At 42.3% G+C, this 13,824-nt stretch overlaps 2 protein-coding genes across 3 annotated transcripts in view; one reads left to right on the forward strand and one right to left on the reverse strand.

Annotated features, from left to right (window-relative positions):
* Positions 1-1,434: 1,434 nt before the first annotated feature.
* On the reverse strand, positions 1,435-12,296 carry LOC148816732 (uncharacterized). Of its 2 annotated transcripts, none has more exons than XR_016094710.1 (5): positions 5,607-6,165; positions 5,319-5,389; positions 3,542-3,856; positions 3,150-3,194; positions 1,435-2,325 (listed from the first exon to the last, which is right to left on the reverse strand). XR_016094710.1 is itself a non-coding variant. In XM_088940096.1 (5 exons), the coding sequence occupies exons 2-5, from the start codon at positions 5,374-5,376 to the stop codon at positions 2,255-2,257; spliced, it is 489 nt and encodes a 162-aa protein (XP_088796222.1). In that variant the 5' UTR covers positions 5,377-5,389; positions 12,044-12,296; the 3' UTR covers positions 1,435-2,254. The 2 variants fall into 2 exon arrangements, 1 of the variants encoding a protein (XP_088796222.1); XM_088940096.1 differs by lacking the exon at positions 5,607-6,165 and adding an exon at positions 12,044-12,296.
* LOC148816733 (uncharacterized) overlaps positions 7,283-13,824 on the forward strand; it is an 80,949-nt gene continuing 74,407 nt past the window's right edge. Inside the window, exons 1-4 of the mRNA XM_088939458.1 lie at positions 7,283-7,373; positions 8,545-8,662; positions 9,470-9,557; positions 10,441-10,764. Of these exons, the coding sequence (XP_088795584.1) occupies positions 7,283-7,373; positions 8,545-8,662; positions 9,470-9,557; positions 10,441-10,764 (621 nt within the window). The remainder of the gene's footprint in view (positions 7,374-8,544; positions 8,663-9,469; positions 9,558-10,440; positions 10,765-13,824) is intronic.

The following is a 13,824-nucleotide window of genomic DNA, read 5'->3' on the forward strand; positions in this document are numbered from 1 at the left end:
CCCTCACCTAGTTTAGCAACAGTGTTTGGCCTGGTTTTTTCACACACACAACACCCTGACGCAACCTCATGATCTTCAACCGTCTCTTTTAAACTCTTCCTAGGACCCTTAAATGAAAACCTCTCAGTTCCTCACCTCCAGCTCTGTCTTTGTGACATACTCGATAAACACTGTTCATCAAACCTGAAGAAACAAACGTAGCCACTAGTTCTAGAACAGCAATGTGCTTGAGAAAGAGATTTTGAGTGCAATTTAACTAAAATCTGATTGCCTTCCTCTTACAGGAAAAACGGTTACCTCATCTGAGAACCAAGGCAGATTTTATCTTCACAATGTGTTTCTATTTTCTTCCAGGAAACAAGAAAACCAAACTGCTATGATCTCTTTCACTTGTATGTAAAACCTAAATTAAGAATTTGGATTGCTTTGGAATAATGATTCAGTCATGCGACTTGTAAAATTTGATATTTAATTTTAGATTCAGATGAAGAAAAAACATTCCACTCATCAGGATCACAACAAGCTCCAGGAAAGTCCATAAAGTTTCTTTTCTTAAGTTTTAAATGGGAAGGAAAGGTTATTTCAACAACTGTACCTCATAAAGACATACAGTAGTCTAGCAATGCCTTGTCTAGCTCTTAAATTTGGTTCTGTCATTTGAACAAATGTTAACATGTTCCTGACCATGACTGTACTCAATACAGAGCGTGAAGGGCAGTTTTACTCAGAGTTCAGTTTGTCTTATGCATAAGTGCAACAAAATGCTTTTATTGTACACAAAATTAGAATTATTGGTAATGATAATAGTACAGAATGAAAATTTGTAACAATACCCAAGAAAAAGTTTGGAAAATGTGTTCTATGCCATTTAAGTGTATTATCACATAGCAAGACGAGATAAGTGCTCAGTCCTATCCTGCAGCAGACATCATCACTGTAACTGTATCCCTGGGATTACACAGTGGAGCTCTAATATGATGACTCTGCATTTCCTGAGAGCTCAAGTCTGGGCTAAAGTCTCCCCCAAGTGCCTGCTCTTCTTGAACAGAAATGAGAGCTACAGGACAAAAGATTTATTTATAAATACCACATTGTTAGTGCCAAATGCTTTTTTTCCCCCAACGTTTTCTTAGGAATCAGTCTCCAGTGTAACCTCATGCAATTCATACATGTAACCCTGTATGTTTGAGATGACGTGTTTCTGTCCTTTCTGCCTCTGAAGTTGAGGAAGTGTAGTGTTTAGTTTCTGTCTCCTCAATCGCTTGTTTTCTTAAATTGTCATCCAATACCAACCACCTAATGGCAACTCGCCTGCTCCCCAGCTCCTCTGCAGCAACACCTGTTATTTTATTCTTATTTCTTAACATACTATTGTTTTGTCATTCAGGGTAATTGGATTATCTTCTCCTTAACTGCTGCATTCATAATAACCTATTTTATTTTTTATTTATTCTTTATTTTATTTTACTTCTCATGACACATCATTTCATGGTAAAACAACAGCCAAAAAAAGCAGAATGTAATTAATTTACATTGTAAGACCATAAAATAACAGAATTAAAAGCTTGATTAAAACAAACACCACAGTGCTCGAACGAAATTTAATGGACAGGCTCTGTTTGGTCTTTTAAACATGATCGTTAGTTTAAAATACTGCAAAAGAAAACCTAATTAAATTAAAGGGAGATTTGCTCCATATAGGCACCCAACATGTTGCAGTTTGGGTATGTTGAACATACAAATTGACAATTTATAGAGCCTTTTATTTTGATTCATTTCTCTAATTCCAAAGTTATTTGGAATGTGCCCCAGTGCAGCACAGATAAAAACAACAAAATGAACAAAACACATACAGTATTCTACAGAACTGAGTCATTGCTTCCTGATTAACTGTGGTTATAGGGAGTCCAGCCTCTGAAGGCCTTTCTTCATGACGATAGTAACTTCCTGCTGATAGTAACTTCCCACTTCAGTGAGGGGCAGATGGTCAGGCCAAGACACTTGAAGGTGTCCACTCTCTCCACAGACTGGCCATTAATGACAAGTGGTGGCAGATCACCACTACCCCTATGAAAGTCCACAACTCGCTTTTTATTCTTAAAAAAGAACAAAAACACAACATTTCCGTGTTGTCCAGGTGCGTAGCACAGTGGCGATTTCAGAGGCATTTTGAATTTATTTTCCAGGAGCAAAACAGTGAGATGTAAGTTGCGCCGCATTCATTTTCTCACGTCCAGAAGGCCCTTCTGCCTCTTCATCTACAGAGGTGCGCTGTCAGAGCGCTCAGCAGGCAGCTGAAGAGGATCAGAGCGATGACTGTGTGTGCTGGGGATGGAAAAGAAACACCATGAGGCAAGAGGAGTTCTGAGAAGCACATCTAACGAGATCTTCAACACAAATTACCTTTGTAAGTTGACTGAGCAAAGCCAGTGCTTTTCATGGTGGCCTTGGTGAACTCCTTTGTCTACTCGTTTTTGTCCTGGCTAGGATTGTGCCAGTCTAATTGATCTGTAGATGAGCAAAACCTTTTTTCTGCCTCTTAAAGACATTGGATAGTAGGAGTCTCTACCAGGTAGAACACACCAGTGATTAGCCACCGGTTAAGAACCGACAGTGTCCTGTTTGTCAAATCTCGTTGCAACAACACTCCTGCAGTGGAGGGTTTCATATGGGCCTACCAGGACCACGACGGAGAGATACTGGGCTGCAGCAGGGCCAGCCCAGGCCTGGGGAGACCAATCCAGCAGGATTAAGAGGTCACCTGTAACAATTTCACTAACATGGATTAAACAAGTGATGTGTTCAATTAAAGCTGATCTAATGTGGAACAAAAACGAGAATATCTTTCAACCTGCAAGGACTAGTGTTCTCTCCCGTTGAAACCTTGCTTGTTTGATTTGTTCGATTGCTTAAACAAATGTTCCTAATCTTTAAACAGGTCACCCCAATTGCCCTATAAAAATAAATGGATTGGGATCTCTGGTCCACAGCAACAGCAAGAGTGACTAAAGCAAGAAAGTAATTGAAATAGTACAGATACTGGACAAAGAGTACTTTGCCTCCCATAGTATCTGAAGAAAATGCATCCATACGCACACCATGTTTAAACCCACGACCGCTCACCACAAAAGAAGAAAGAAAAATCCTACCTGGATTTACCCCATTTTTATTATCTTCACTGGGCATAAGAATTCCTACACATCAAAGAAAAGAAAACGCACAAGTTCATACTATACAATGCTGTGCTCAGAAAGTACATTCAAAGTACAGTGAATTTTAGGGAAGTCAGCTTGCCTACTGTAACTGAACCAAAGCAAATTCTTGCCCCAGGCTCTATTTTCTGAAAAGCGTGAGAAAGAATAGTAACTTTTGAGTCATCATTTGGTGTACTTTCGTAGACACGAGGTATTGTGAATTTTTAAAAACTCAGTCATGTACAGTATTAAGGAACCACACTGAAAGGTTGATCCTGTGATGGAAATTGCCCAGATGCCAGATCACAGTACAGCAATAGGTTTACAAAGGTACAGTCGGCACTCACTTGCCATGCGGGAAAGTTGAATGATGAAATCAGAGTATTCATGCTGTTTGCTCACTGAGCAGGTGTGGTTTCCAAAATCCTCCCCTCTGACATTTTCAATGATTAGTCTGATCCGGCCAGGCTTATAGTCAAGCGAGTACCCTGGTGTGCAGTTTCTAAACGACTTGTGCTTGATGTAGCGGCACAGCATGGTGTAGGCAGGACTCCTCCACTGCAGAGACAGCTCGGCGATGGCACCTTGGTCTTCAAAGGAGTAATCGCAGGGCAGCTCTTCCCTCCGCCCCACAGCTGACTGAACACGGCCATTGCCCTTCCCTGGAAGCAAAACAGAAAGCCATATCACACTTTTGCTCAGTTCTTGGATTCTGCTCCATTTTAATTTCTGTGAGTTTCAAGCAGGTCATGGGGATTTAATATAACCCTCACCCTTATATAGCACTCTTCTGGACCCTTCACTGACAGCGCTTTATGGGTAATGGGGCTCCCCTCCACCACCACCAGTGTGCAGCCCCACCTGGATGATGCTCCAGTACTCTCACCACACACCAGCTCTCGGTGGGGAGGAGAACAGAGTGATGAAGCAAATTCATAGATTAGGAATCCAAGCCAGGGGGCAATTTTGCCAAGACACCTGGGTAGCACTCCTACTTTTTTTTAAGAAACTCCCTGGGATGTTTCATGACCATGGAGAGTCAGGATTCTCCTGGAGAGTCAGTTAGATTTTACGTCTCATCTGAAGGATGGCGGCATTTTAACAGCATAGTGTCCCCGTCACTATACTGGGGCATCATGGCCCACACAGACCGTAGTGTGAGAACCCCCTATTGGTCCCACTAACACCACTTCCAGGTACTGGCCAGGCTCACACCTGCTTAGCTTCAGTGGGCTGCCAGTTTTGAGCTACAGCATGATATAGATGCTGGCCATATCATACATATTACATACAATACATATTAATAAGATACAACACATCTATTAGAACATTAAATTTATAAAAAGGGGTGAAATCCCACTAATGCCCTTTTTACTTCTGTTAGCTGTGTGCTCCTGCTGTATTGTCTGTGTCACAGCCAAGACATTTTACAATGAGCTACAAAAGCATTGCATGACAATGCTAAACACCAAACAGAGCACTCACAAACACGGCAGAATCTGGCTTGGCTCGCTCTTGTACATGGTGTGGGGACAAAAAAGATGCAGGCAGGAAAAAAAGTGCTGAGGCTGACCAATCCATTATTTATGGTGCTCATTTTAATGTGTCAGGGATCTGTTTTTTTTTCCCTCTAACTAAATAACTTTTGCAAAGACAGGAAGGTGAGGGAGCTGTACAGCGAGATGGAGTTTTTTACCAAGGAGCCTCAGAACCCCAAAGAACCACTTGTTGGTCCCTTCTGAAATACCCCCTGTTTTACTTTAACAGATACAAAACTACAGATGAGAAAAGAAACACAACACTGTATGGATAGGACATAGGAAGTGACAAGGTGAAGGGATTTTAATACAGGCGGTGAGATCTCTTACACTCGGTCTGAAAGAACACTCTACTGAGACAGCTCTACGAAATAAAATCACTAATCAACACATGCAATTTCATTTGCTGATTTTCACACTCATATCATGTCCTTTTCATCTGCTCCTCAGGGTTCAAATTCTTTAAAGACCACCCAAGTACTCAATTAGAAATTACCATACGCGTCTCTGATAATAGCCCAGTGCCTTAGTTATTTTCGTGCTGCCAGTTATCAGCAGAAGCTGTGCCCTGACTGCAGTTACTCACCTCTGACTGAAAGAAGACAAAGGCACACCAGCAACACTCTCAGAAGGAGCCAAATCATGTTCTTCTCTGTGCTAGAAGAAAATGTTGGGTGCTGTCAATGCAATTAGTGTCAAAAACACTGGACAATCAGATAGGATTTAGTTCCACATTTCAGGAGTGCCGTATGTTACAGTTTCGTCAAATTCCTTGTAAAAATAAGTGAATTCTTTTCAGCTGAGATCACTGTCAGTCACTTGACCGCTTTTAAGGCTTTGGCAAGATCTCTTGTTTTCATACATTTCCACTTACTCATTTCCATGGGTTATGAGAAGCTGCTTCTTTAAAAAGAAAGCCACTCAGCTATAAAATTGACAAATATGACAAATTTCCAACAGCAGCAAAAGCTTGCAACAGACTGCACCATCCACACATTCCTTTTTTCAGAACACACCACTGCTTGCTTCTTCACGGAGAGAAAAATAAGATCTGCAGTTTCTCATATTTCAATTTGAGATTGGCTTTTAATCTAGCTGGCATGTCTCGACACGAAGACTTCCACCTAGACTTCTACCACACAAAACATGTCTGGGCCTGTGTGACCTGCTAGGCCTGTAATATTAGAAAATTACCATTTTCTGTTTGAGACAAATTTCCTCATCTCGAAAATTACACCTTAAAACACACCTCTATGGCAGTCTCCTGCATGTTAAAATACCAGAAACAAAGCAAGTTCATCAGTACCCAGTTTTTTTTTGTTTCTAAAACCTTGTAGTTATAATGTGCAGTGATGTTGTCAAGAGAACCTGAGCACTGTGCTTTTTCTTCTGAAGTTTTTTTTTTCCCATTTCACATGACTTTGCCTCTGCTCCTAGGTAAACTGAGAAAGAAAATGAGCATGAAGAGATACTGAAGTAGCTTTAGTGTTGTCAGGACAGGCTTGCCTGAGAGGTGTTCTGGCAGCTTCCAGAACTTTCTCAGAATTTTAACTGAAGATTCAAGCGTGTGTTTTCCTGTATGCTGCCCATTGTATCTCTCTCACTTCATCAATATCTTCCTGTAGACGTCTGCGCTCACTATTTGTGCAAAAACTTAAATAATATTAATAATATTCTCTTTTATAACAAGCAGTACTGTATTTATTTTCTGTCATTTTTATTTTTTTTTGGCATATTTGTGCTCATTTTATCAGGCAGGGCAGTAGTGTGCATTGCCGCCCCCCATCGCTGAAACCTGGGGTGCTGTCTGTGTGGAGTTTGCATGTTCTTTTCATGTTCATTTTTTTTCCGTTTTTTATCCCACAGCCCAGACACATACAGGTAGGCTTCTGGGAAAGTTCTCCCAGGTGTGAGTGTGTCTGTCTGCTCTGTGATTGGACTGGCGTCCGGTCCAGGCTGGACTGCCTTGTGCCCCTTGCTTGCTGGGATAGGCTCCAGCTCCCCCGTGACCCTTTCTCCTCCCCATCGCCATCTTCCCATTCCTCAGGTGACTGCTAAATACATTTTCGATATCTTTCAGAAAGAGGACAACGGGAGAAGAAATGTCTTGAATTTTCAGAGGGGTGGTGAGCTGGGGGAAGGACTTTTCAGACCGTACAAGAAGTTCCCCCATTTCTCCCAGAATTATTTTGACTACAGGAACGGAAAACGAGAACAAAAAAGCCGTTGAGATGATGTGGGCTCTCTACTTGACTTACAAAGCCGAACACAACACCTGAAATCCCCAGCTATGCTAATCCTGGAAGATCACACCTGGAAGCCTCCGCTGGCTCCGCTGTCACCAGCGCTATCACGTTGCAGGGGAGCTTAAATGTCACTTTCAATGATTGGGGTGTCAGTTTCTCTGGCTCTTCCATCCCCTCTTTCCCTTTCCTCCTAACCTGACCGTCAATCAGACCCTGAGCCGGGCAGGTGCTTGTCAAACCGTTACTGAGAACGCCGCGCTACTGCAAGGTCGTCATGAAGTGGGAAGACAGTGCAAGATCCGGAATGTGCGCATCAAGGAATTTTTTGGGGGGGACACCCAGGGTGGCAGGCCAGTGGTTTAAGTCGCTGTGGATGCTCCAGCTCCTGATTTCAGGTGAGCGGCCGTAGAATTGCACGACCAGTTTCCCTGCAAGAGTGCGTCTGCAGCAGTGCAGCGCTCACAGTGCACCTGGTAGAGCAGGGAGGACTTAGGCTCTTAGAGGTATAGCCAGTGGGAATGTTGAGCCGGGCTATGGCAAAGGGAAATAAAACAGAGCAGAAGCTGTGCTGTTTCTTCCTGTTGCATGCCACAAGTGAAAGAAAGGTCCTTGATTTATTCCCTTGATGGTTATTAACATCAAGGCTCGATTTCTCCCACTCTTTACTCTATGGGCTCCCTAAGTCTCTCCTCTCAAAACGTTGCAATATGTTCAAAACTCTGCAGCTAGCTCACACCAGACCCTGACAGTATATCACTCCTACACTCAAGTCTCTACACTGGTTGCCTATAAAGTCACATATTCAATACAAGATCTTGTTACTGACTTTCAAGGCTCTGAGCAATCTGGCTCCATTATACATCTCTGAACTCCTCCATGTTTACGCTCCCCGCTGTAGACTCTGTTCAGTTGAGGCTGGTTCTCTTTTCACTGTCCCCAGGACTGAATCTTGGACTTTTGGTGACCTCTCTGTAGCTGCTCCAGTGTTGTGGAATGACCTTCCTCAGACTATACGAGAGACAACTTCTTTAACTCTCTTCAAATCTAAACTGAAAACTTATCTTTTCACCAAGGTCTGTGTCTGATTGCCTACAGTCAATCTGTAAATACCTGTGTGCTCCTGTTTTTTTTCCTTTTCTTCATTTACATTTATTGTTTTTCTTTTTTTCATGATGTTCAGCATCCTTGGGTTTGGAAAGGAGCTTTATAAATAAAAGTTCTTATTATTCCAATGTTAAATCCTCTGCTCAGATGTTGGTGCTGTCTCATTAGCATGTGGTGTATATTAAGGTGTACTTACAGAGACCGGGTGAACTTGAGTCCTGAAAGATAGGCTGCCCAGTTTCCCAGTAGCAAAAAAAAGTCGAGTGTAGGAACAAAGTAAAAATTCTGGTGATGCTGAGTTCCAGAGTCTTTAGTGGAGAAACATCAAGTCATAGGGTCTGGGTATCATTGTTTCTTCTAATCATCTGTTTGTGATCATTTGCTTTCTCTTCCTCTTCCTCATGGCCATGTTCCCATTCTTCAGGTGACTGCTAAATAAGTTTCGATCTCTTTCATGAACAGGATTCTTAGCTCAGACCCTGGTCCGCGATTTCAGCTGCGAAAAACACTGTCTCATCACCTGTCCGGGAGGCTCCTACTTCACATCTGGGAACTGTCTGGAGTGTCCGGTCGGCTTTTAGTAAGTTCTTAAGAGCCCGTTTTGACTAAATCCATGAACATTTATTGACTACAGCCAGTAATCAGACTTCCCTTCCCAGGAGCGAATACAGCATAACAACATGACACAGCAGCTCACTGAGCTTCTGCTTATGCAATTAATCATTCCTGTAGCACAAAAGCAGGCATGGCTGGTATAGTCTTGAGAGGAAAAGACTTGTGCATGGGCTGAGCTTTCACACAGGAGAGATGAAGACCGGATAGTGACAGAGATGTAAACAGGGAGCCTCATCTGCAAATAATTACTAGGAGACAGCTCAGACCTCCTAAAGTGTTACTAGGATATAATTAAATACCTTAATATAAAATACAGAGCATTAATGTACTGCAGGGGAATATTTTGGAGATGTTTTAAACCACACACATCGATGTGGTATTTGATACAAGCAGACATACAGTGCAATGCCAAACCAGAAATATGTAAAAACTTTGTGTTGTCACTGTTGCCAAAAGACAGCAAATTATAACTCAAAGTACTTTTGTGTGTGGGCAGACTTTTCATTTACACCACTTTTTGTTTTTTTTAATGTTTTGTATTCTGTAGTTCATACTTAATCACTGTTTTTTAAGAATGGAAATTCTCCTCACAGCTTATCATGTCTCTAGGCAGCATATTCAATATCTGCATGTAAAGAATAGGAATTCATCGACATTCTGATCACATTGTACGTACAATCACACAGCCACAACCAGAGTATCAAGAGGGTACTGAAATGCATTATGTATTTTCTGTAGTGTTTTTTTAAATAAATTTGCACAATTTTTGCAGTTGCCCAGGAAACACATCTGCACCCAGAAAATGCCCTCCTGGTACCTACAACTACCACCCAGGGAAAGAGGCTGTCCAGCACTGTAAGGTAAGAGGCTGAAAAAGATACAGTATGACTACAGTATGTAGAAGCACAGTTAGAACTGCTAACCGGACTGTGAAATTTTACCCCTTGGCAAAAAGCTTCTGGTGAGTAATTGTCATCTATGCTTTAGAAACAGAAAGTGACTTAGTCATTATCAGGAGTGACCACACATGCACTCTGCTCATGTAAATCTGACAGTCACAGTCACGGCTGAGAGGAACATTACTGGCAAGATGTGACGCTCAATCCTGGTAATCGCTAACCTAACTCCAGCGATTACCGCGCTGACAGGTACGGAGGGCTGGGAAGTGCCGATTCCCAAGATCCCAAGATCTTAACGGTAACAACTCCGAGACTGCCTTGTCATCAGATACATCAAACCTACTGAATACAAATCCAGTAATAAGATCTAAAAAACCTTTAAAAAGTTTATTTCTTCAAGCAGGGGTTTACAGTCCACCTAATTTATTGTGATTAACATTCACTCTTGTTTATTCCTACTGTGCCATCTCAGATTATTATTTCAAGATTCTTATTTCATCGTAAATTATTTCAGATTTTTAAGTATGACTGAAAATAATTAAATGTCTATTAAATACACATTTAATATTTATTTTTAAAATTCATATTAAAGTAATGATTCATTGACCTTCGTGTATAAAATATTCATCAATTAATATTATTGACTCATATTATTTGCATCAAGTACACATTACGCTTTGCACGAGTCCAACTTCTTCTGAACTTGAAAACTGAAAACCCAGAACCTTCTTTAAAAGAGTCTTGGTATGAACAGAAAAAGCGGCGCGCAGGAACCTGGAAGCCTCATGGAAAGGCAACTGTTCCCCAGAACCTCACGCGGGCTGGCTCTTCTGTGTTTGCGCAGCCTTGTCCGCCCGGCTCTGTGAGCACTGAGCTGGGAGCCGTCTGCAGGCCCTGCCCCGCCGGCGCCTCCTGCGACCCGGACACTGGCCAGCAGACGCCCTGCTCCCCCGGCCAGCACTCTCCAGAGGGGACCCTGCACTGCCTGGCCTGTCCCGAGGGCTTCGTCTGTCCCGACGGACACCTCCAGGAGGTACAGGACACATCCATCCCCACAAATATAAAACATAGAAATACTATTGCACACATAGTCACGCCTGGGCTGTCCAAGCTCTGGTGCTGGAGAGCCACAGCCCAGCAGGGCTTATTAGTCATCCTGACAGCTTCGGTTCTGTAGAGATGCAGAACATGTTTTGATCAAATTTAGTAACTGAATTGTTTCAGTAAAGTCGCGCAGGGCCAGGCGAGAGAGCTCGAGTTTGAGGGGATTTTCATTTCCAATGAATCCTTGAACTGCTTTATTGAACGAATCACCTGCTGAGGCACTTAAAAGCACAGCTTAATTGAACAAAATCACTTAAAAGATAATTATTTAAGGGTGACCTACAGTATAAACCCTGCTGGACTGTGGCTCTGCTCTCTGCTCTCCAGGACGAGAACTGGCAGATTGATCAGACTGTTTTTTCGAGACAGCTGAAAGTGGGCCCAAATCACTTTAAAAAATACATATATTTAAAAAATACAAGTACTGTCTCTCTTTATCAAAGCTGAGACCACACAGCTGCAAAACCAATGCTTTTTATAATTAGCGAGATGCCAGATATTGCTTTATGAATCCAATCTGTAAACAGGAAGTTATTATCGACTCTTTTGCCATCAATCTCCTTTCTGTCTGATGCAGGAGGTTGAGCTGAAACAGACTCTCGTTTTTGTGTTCTTATGAGATGGTCGGCTACAACTGCAGCACTCAATAAACAAATAATGAAGAGAGAAATTCTCTTACCTAAGCATAAGTAATCACCCTGCAATACAAGCCTGTATTGCAAACATTACAGATTTCACTTTCACTAATTATGCGTCTGATGCTTAGTGTCCAATCTGTGTTGCTTCTTGATGTCCCTGATGTGAAAAAAATGACATGACCTCCTGGATTATATTATTGCTTCCTCCTATAAAACATATTGCAAGGCTACAATCCTAGGGCAACAATTTATGTGTGGCACAATGCGCTCAGGGCTATTGGTAGAACTTGAGCCGCTGTGACTGTCTTTTTCATAGGGTGGCCTTTTTGAAAAGGCAGCCTATGGAAAACCAGAGTCACAGCAGAAGACAAATGAGGCATAATGCACAGACAGTTAAGAGAGAAAATTCTTAGCACATCGCACGACAATGCAGAGAACTTGCATTAATCCAGAGAGGAAATTGTTGTTGAACACGTCAAGGCTCATCTGTGATTATTAATTTCCATCCTGACCTGTAAAAAAAAACTTCCTTTCTTACCAGTTATATATTACTCACGGGAAAAACCACAGACTGGTATGAATATGTTTGATAGCTGGACCTGACATTGAAACATACAGCAAGACAGAAACAACATAACAGTTTCATATATTTTAGATTGTTGTAATACAATGGAAAATAACATTTAACTCAAGTCAGTCTCTTACCAGTTCCCTCAACTTTAAGGCATTTTGCACTTTTGAGGATTTTTAAACCTCAGCCTCTTCATGATTCAATATTAAACCATACAGACGTTTCATCTAGTCCAAACTCTGTCATTTATCGTTTTCTTCGGTTAATTAAAAAAAAAACAATGCCATTGTCCTGGCACATCATCAGACGCTTCACCAAGGCAGCTTTTCAAACGAATTTTCCTACGTAATATCTCTACAGAAAATGCGTCTCCAATGCAAAACAATGCTTGCAAAAGCGTAACTCCCCACACCCCCTGCAAGCCTTAAGATAAATATTGGCAACCTTTCAACTGAAAACTTTCCATCTTCAAACTGTCAACACGTGAAACATGCTTCCTGTGCAGCAGATTCATTTTTAAATAGTCTTGTGTTCGAGAAATTCTCCACTGTTAGCATCAGCTGCATTCTATGTTCAAATCCTACTGGAGAAACAGAGAACATTGAAATTGAATCTCGGGGCAGTGAGGGCTGGTCAGGCTAAATGGTTTTGACTGGCCATGACCAACAATGTGGCTTGTTTGCTGTAAAGTAACGTGCTGAACTGGAAACTGAAATCTTCGCTTTCGGGGCTGTTTTTGTTTTTTCCTGCCAGTTCAATCCCGACATCTGTTTACTTGAAAACAATTTTAATTCTCTGGCTAGGGTCCAATGCCAAGAAATTATTCACAGCTGTGCGACTATTCTAGGGAAGGAAACGGCAGCGGTTGTAAAGGAAATGCATGCCTTGATCATAATAATAACATCAGTTTATTAACCCTATACAATTTCTTGCATTAGGAATTTGTCTTTTCACAGACCCCAGCTTGTTCTCCATGAGACACACAGACAGGGAGAGAGCCTGGGGTCAGAGATTGTACGGCACCCCTGGAGCAGTTGGGGTTAAGGGCCTTGCTCAGGGGCCCAACGGAGTAGGATTTCTCTGCCAGCTGCGGGATTTGAACCAGCAACCTTCCAGCCACAGGCATAGAGCCTTAGCCACAGAGCCACTGCTCTGCCCCAGTGTGTGCTATTAGCGTTTCTCACCATGAAGGTACCTCACCAGCCTGTACCTTCACATAGCACACTGGAACACAGACTTTGTCCCAGAATTACCCTAAACGTACAGTTTTAATAGAGCCGTTTTAATAGAGCCGTTTTTTGTACTTTTTGTACTTTCTTTCTGTACTTTTTCATGGACAAAGGCACTGTACAATGTACTGTACCATCCCTGTCCTGTAGAGGTCCCTGACCTCTACAAACGATATATTGATGACTGCGTCGGTGCCGCCACATGCTCCAACGATCAGCTTGAGTTCTTCCTGCACCATTTCACCAACTTCCACCCGTCCCTCAAATATACGATTAACATATCTTCCACTACTCTTCCGTTTCTAGACATCCACTTGTCTATCAACTACCCCCGACTGTCCACTTCAGTTTATTACAAACCCACGGATTCACACAACTACCTCCTGTACAGCTCATTTCACCCCAACCACACTAAAAACTCTCTTCCTTTTTCACAGTTCCTTAGGTTATGACGATTATGCAGCGACGACATCGACTTCGAGAACCAAGCCCTCGAAATGTACTCATTTTTCATCAACAGAGGATACCCCAGCAGTGTGATTGACAGGGCCCTTGCCCGAGCCAAAAACACCCCCCGGACCATCAACCCGATCAGGAACTCCCGCCGTAACAACCGCATTCCTCTGGTGCTTCCTTACCACCCTAACACACTTCCTATCCCCAGGACCATTAACCACAACTTTTCC

Source organism: Atractosteus spatula, chromosome 22, assembly GCF_055471065.1.
Source record: "Atractosteus spatula isolate fAtrSpa1 chromosome 22, fAtrSpa1.hap1, whole genome shotgun sequence".
Classification (NCBI taxonomy): Eukaryota; Metazoa; Chordata; class Actinopteri; order Semionotiformes; family Lepisosteidae; genus Atractosteus; species Atractosteus spatula.